Source organism: Aplidium turbinatum, chromosome 3 (assembly GCF_918807975.1).
Source record: "Aplidium turbinatum chromosome 3, kaAplTurb1.1, whole genome shotgun sequence".
Classification (NCBI taxonomy): Eukaryota; Metazoa; Chordata; class Ascidiacea; order Aplousobranchia; family Polyclinidae; genus Aplidium; species Aplidium turbinatum.
Window position 1 is genome coordinate 41,914,337 of NC_137474.1, and position 5,915 is coordinate 41,920,251.

General features: G+C 38.5%; 1 protein-coding gene across 1 annotated transcript; it reads right to left on the minus strand.

Annotated features, from left to right (window-relative positions):
• Nucleotides 1-621: 621 nt before the first annotated feature.
• Nucleotides 622-4,084, minus strand: LOC145766207 (palmitoyltransferase ZDHHC3-like). The gene has a single exon (XM_082577870.1). It carries the CDS (start codon nucleotides 4,050-4,052, stop codon nucleotides 3,216-3,218), a length of 837 nt encoding a protein of 278 aa, XP_082433996.1. The 5' UTR covers nucleotides 4,053-4,084; the 3' UTR covers nucleotides 622-3,215.
• Nucleotides 4,085-5,915: the final 1,831 nt, after the last annotated feature.

Here is a 5,915-nt window from a genome sequence, read left to right on the forward strand (position 1 = left end):
GAGTGACCACGGCCGTGTTAACGCCCTTGATTTTGAGCCGGGCGCGTAGCCTAACCACTGAGCTGTTGGGGCGGACAATTAAATCATGCAAGGCAGTAGGCTATTTACTGCTTTCAAAACCTCCCAACTGGGGGCCCACTCATATTTAGTTTGTGCAGCGTTTTGTAACAATTTTTCGCTTGGTTTTTCTCGCTCAACCACATTTCGTTCATTTAGGCGATATTGGGCAAGCATGGTTGGGGATTAAGAGAGTGAAAAGTTTCTTGTGTCTAAAAAAACTAACAATGCGATGCAATCCGCCCCGATAGCTCAGTTGGTCGCATGACTTCCGGAAAGAAGAATCTTGAAGATCAAGCTGCGCTGGTTCGACTCTCGGCATCTAATGGATGGAATAATTCCCCGGCAACAAGACTTCAACAATCGGAAACTTCTCTCTGTCAATCTCGGTGACCGGGCCTGCGTCAGTGATTCAAAGCCTCAGCAAGTAGGCCTATGCGAAACTGCCAGGATTAAGCTCTGCAAGAAGCTTTCCCAGTCCGAGGATAAAGATTCAATCAATCAATAGGATGCATTATGAAACAAAAGTAGGCTACTATGTAGGCCTAATCAATATTCACAAGGTTCGATAAAGTTTGCTTTATTTTTCACAATACATACCATAACATGAATAAAAGTAGACATCAGCAAAATTAAGATAATGTCAAGCATTAGGCTGCAGCCTATAGGTTGCACTGTTAAGATATAGCATAGCAACCAATAGTAAAATATACGCATTTCCGCTAAGAAAATACGAAAAACTGGACTTTTTGTTATTGTATCTCAAACGATAAATAACATTAGATGATCATGCGGGGAAAAGTGAGCTGAAGACAATTTGGCGCAGCCGAATCGGAGACGAGCGTTTCGAGGTATGCCTCTTTGGTTGGGGCGTTCTTGGAAATCCCGTTGCGGTTCTGCTTCTGTTTAATTGAAGAAACTGTAAAAATAATATAAGGAAGGTGGCTTCCATGCTTATGTTCGAACTGAGTTTCTAATCAGCCGATTCTCTATCAACCTTTATTTTGCCTAGATTGATTTTGAGCTTGTCTCTTATCATACTTAGCGTTGATGTGATCGAATGCCAAAAGCAAGCTCTAGTGCCCCTTTAAATAAAGTAAGGTTTTTATCGCTTTATTTCGGTTTTTCAATACTGCATTGCCGAAAAACTCCGCCGATCAGCAAAAGTGAGCCTTGGGCTAAACAGATTGAAAAGCACTCATGTACAGTGTGAGGCCGACATACGCTAAATGACATAGATGCTTATTTATTACTTGACCTTTTATCGAGCTGCTGGCATTATTTGCAAGATAACAGCGTAGGAGCTGCCCATAAAAGCGTACTCATCAAATTTCAAAAAAAAATACGCGGCAACAGGCCCGGATTTAGGGGGGGGGGGGCAGAGGATGCAGATGCCCCGGCCCCCCGACTTTTGAAGGGCCCCTACGTGGAAAAATGTGATTTTGTGTTATTATTATTTTTTCTTTCAGCCTTTGAAGTTTCTGCAAAATGCTGTGCAGTGCTGGATTAATGCTACTGTAGAGGTAGAGGTGGTCTTTCGTGCGAAAATTTTTTTTGCACGGGGGCCCCCATCTAAAAGTGCCCCGGGCCCCCCATCAGCTAAATCCGGCCCTGCGCGACAAGTGCCCTCTCACTTCGTACAGACGCATCGAATTTTGACACTCGTCTGATTGCGAAACCGCTCCAGGTTTCGCAATCAGACGAGAAACCTGGTTGTAAGATCGGTATTAGAACACAGGTCAAATGCTTCGCAAAATTATTTTGTTGTTAGTATTATTAAAAGGATGTCAGCATCCCAGGAACCCCCCCCTCTTTATCTACAACAATTTGTAATTTGCAAAACCCCTCTCACTTTGCCTATCTAAATGATCCCTGCAATTTAAGTAAAAGCAGCACCGAAACGGTCGTCTTTGAAACGGCAGCATCAAAAAGGGCCATGCCGCAAAAAACATGGCCCTGACTCCCAGTCAGGGTGGATGTTAACAAAACTCTGGCCCCTCTGTCGCGTAAAAGTAAGAAAATGCTTGAGCAAAAGTTGCAGAGTTGGAGAAAAACATTTTTTCAACATCTGCAGACGATGAATCAATACAAAACAGAGTAACTCGTGGACTGAAATAGGGTTAAAATCAAATGATGACAACAGCTTTTGTGCCAAGAAAAAGAGATACCAACTACTGACTGAATTTAATGCACCATGTTGAAAGGTATAACTATTTATCAGTCTTTTAATAAAAAAAAAAATTTTCTCTTGGAATGCACACATCATACTTAAACTTTAGGGATGCACAGCAACCTTCAGACGTCATGGTGGCCGATAGCAATAGCTGTTAGAAAAATGAATCCATTAAAGAACAATTCAGCTATCATGATGCAGCTGGGGTGAATTGCCTATATTCTTGCATAAAAACACACAAATCAAAATAGGCAACACATTTTTGAAAAGTTTCTATTGAAAGAACAGCTTCACAATTGTTGACAAGAAAGGGAACAATTTCTTATATTCTAAGCTGCCAATGATACAAATGTAGGCGATGCTTCGGTTTTATATACAACAGTCGATTTGCATGTGGAAAAGTGGGATATTAAGATTGTAAAACATAAGATGCAAAAAGCAATAAAACTAGTTGGTAATAGCTTTTGCACCACAAAACCAAAGTGCAAACATATTGAACCGTTTGATCAATGCAGTTTTCTAAGCTAGGGTACAAAATCATTTCAAAGGCGTATATATACTTATGGAGAATTTTAGAAATAAATCTCATATAAACAAACTTTGAACTGAACAAACTCCAAGAAAAATCACTGTAACATATAAAGTGCGAGGTGTGTTTGAATTAATCAGGCATTGCAAGAATTCAAACAAATAAAACATATACAATAAGGATATTTTGACCCTAAAGTTTTCACCCACATCATGTCACTATGTCAGCTTTGTTAGGGCTAAACTTTGAAAAGGGTTTTCCAGCCTGAAGATAAATTAAACATGTTCTTGCCCTAAGATTGAAATAAAACTAACATAGATTATCAAAGCTTCATTTTTCCATAGTTGTTGTCATTTGAAATGTGTTGTCGTTTGAAACACGCATCAGCTTCTTATACTGCCCATAAGCTCTCTTGATGCGACTGATCCAAGTGAGTTTGATTTGCTACATGTTTAGCTATACAACGTAATGGTACACATCGCCTTTTGCTATGAAGGGCTCATAAAACGGTAGAAACCAGGCATAAGAAAACTTGTCTCCAAAAACAGATCTGACATTAAGCCACTTGTTTCCACGACTCCAATGCCTCTCGTTCTTTAATTGCTCTATTCCAGTTTCATTTGTGCATATGGAATGCAACTGGGTTCCAAACATTATCATTGTGAACAAGAAAAACAAAAGCCCTTCAAATGTTAAAGTTATGAGGAAAATGATAGTAGCAGGGGGTGAAAACCCAGCACACGCTGTCCATTGGTCACCAACACACCTTAAAAAGTGAATGACAACCATGACAAGAGCATGTAAGGAAATGGATGCAATATAAAAAGTAAAAAGCACAAAGTACTTTTGATTAGACTCTCCAACACAATTGTTAATCCATGGACAATGATGATCCATTTTCTTGACACATCTTTTACAGACACTGCAATGGTGTGCCCGTTCTGGCTTGATACTATAGCACTTTGCACATCGATAAACTATTTCACCCGGTCGCAAATTCATACTTTCAAGTTTTTCTTTTGTAGCATTTCCTTTGGGAACACAGCCGGGGTCAGTTGTCATGGATTTGAAGTGAGAAGCCAAAGCAAGAAAAGATAGAATGTTGAACAGAAGCAAATTAAATAATCCATAAATGGGTCGTTGATAAATGGTTGGAAACAACATCACAAAACAAACAACAAATTCTGCATACAACACTAGACCCCATGTAATCACAGCACATATTATTCCGCAAATGTCTTTAACAAACCACAAAGTTCGTCCTCCAGAGACCAAATACAGTAAACCAGACATGTTTTATTTTTCTATATCTATATTAGATAACTGCTACCTGCAACATATAAATGTTTTATTTCATATATCCATGTAGTTTAAATTGGAGTAAAAAAGAATCTCTCAAATCCCAGTTTATACTACAATAGTCCTCGCATTAAGTCGACCTTGAGACTGGATGATGTTGGGCTTGTTAAGCGGATGGGCCTGTTAACCGTGGGCTCAATAAGCGAAGACTATCCAAACTATCATGGTAACTTACTGCTAGTGATGAAGGCATGGAATGGCCCATTTCGGAGAAAGCGTTTTTCGGAGACAGCCTTTTTCAGAAAAAGCCCTTTTTGAAGATTGTTTTGAAAATCTAATGACGCCTTCTGTTTCTAAACAATTCGCATTCTAAAGTGCCATTTACGTTTTAACTTAGTTGATTATGTCAAACGCTATTTGGCAACTGTCTTTTTTTCGTTGACACTTTTTCGCTGAGACTTTATGTCATTAACCTCTATTGTTAATCCTGAAATGCTGTTGGAGCAAGTCGGTGTTGCAATTGATCGGCAAAATGACCATTGCATTTACAAGCGTGCCACGCCAGTCAGCAAAACAGTTTTTACATTGAATCAACCTGTTTAGTTTTGCTAAAAATTTTAGTTTGTCCAACAGTATTTTTTGGCAAATGGAAGGATACTGCGCTCTTATCAACGTTATACAAAGAAAATGCAATAGAACGATCAAGATCAAAGTGTCCTTCCATCCCTTGAACAGCAGTCATGAAAAATTCGATTAATTCATCAATTCACTGACGTTACAATGTATATTATCATTATTATGAGGTAAATGGTTTTGGTGCTGTGATTGTGGAATGACACTTTGATCCCGAGTTGCCACATTAGCGTTTTTATCCAACCAAAAAAGTATATGTGACAACTACGTCCAACTAATTCTAACCCAGTTTAAATTCTACTCTAATTTGTGAAAACTTGGGTAGCTCTAATTCTAAACCTAGTCTAATGTAAAAGCTTAAATTACTCTAATTATAATTCTAATCTAATTTCGAAAGACTACAAAAATTGTAGTTGTCCAAGTCTGAGTTGTATACCGTACCACTATCACCAAGCGCTCTAAAAGGTGCCTCATGGCAATGATTAGGGTCCTTTGAAACGAACCATTCAGGAGTAAACAGGAGTGGCCAGATTTTAAATTTGGCAATGTTTCCTATCCACCCGATATAGTAGCCTATTGTTTTTAAGATATTGAAGATTTTTGATTAACTTCCTTGATCCCATTATCAATGAGACTACATTCCCCATAGTGCCCTGTGAACACTTCGTCGCCCAATTTTGACCCCTGAAAAGATTGAGAAAAAAAATAGAACAAAGCCGAAGCCGCTGATCAGAGTTCCTGCAAACATTTTAAAATTTTCCTGTTGAATTAATCTTGAATTAACCATTTTATGGGCCACCACAAAATAAATGTGATTTTTTTTTCTTTGTATTATATATAATATTGATGCCACTATTACCTCTGGCTTGGATCCGGTGTAACGGTCCAGGAGTTACTGCGGTCTGAAAGTTACCGTAACTTCTGGACCGCGTATACGCGGTCTGAAAGTTACTGCCAGTCCAGAAGTTACTAAAACAGGGTTTTCAGATTTGACGCTTGCATGCAGATTTGTATAAATGATTTCAACATTGGAAACATGTTGAACTTGAAGACTTATCCACCATTGCATCTTAACAACATGGTTTACAGCAGAAACGTAATTGGGAATGAAGCGAAAATAAGATGAAAGTTAAAAGATGAATTTTGTACCAGAAATTGTTGCTGTATTGGAATGAAATTTTAATTTGTAACCTAACAATTTACATAGGCTATCATTTTAACCTG

Excerpts from the sequence above, each read along its gene's own strand:
- LOC145766207 (XM_082577870.1), bottom strand. The coding sequence starts at position 4,052 with ATGTCTGGTTTACTGTATTTGGTCTCTGGAGGACGAACTTTGTGGTTT.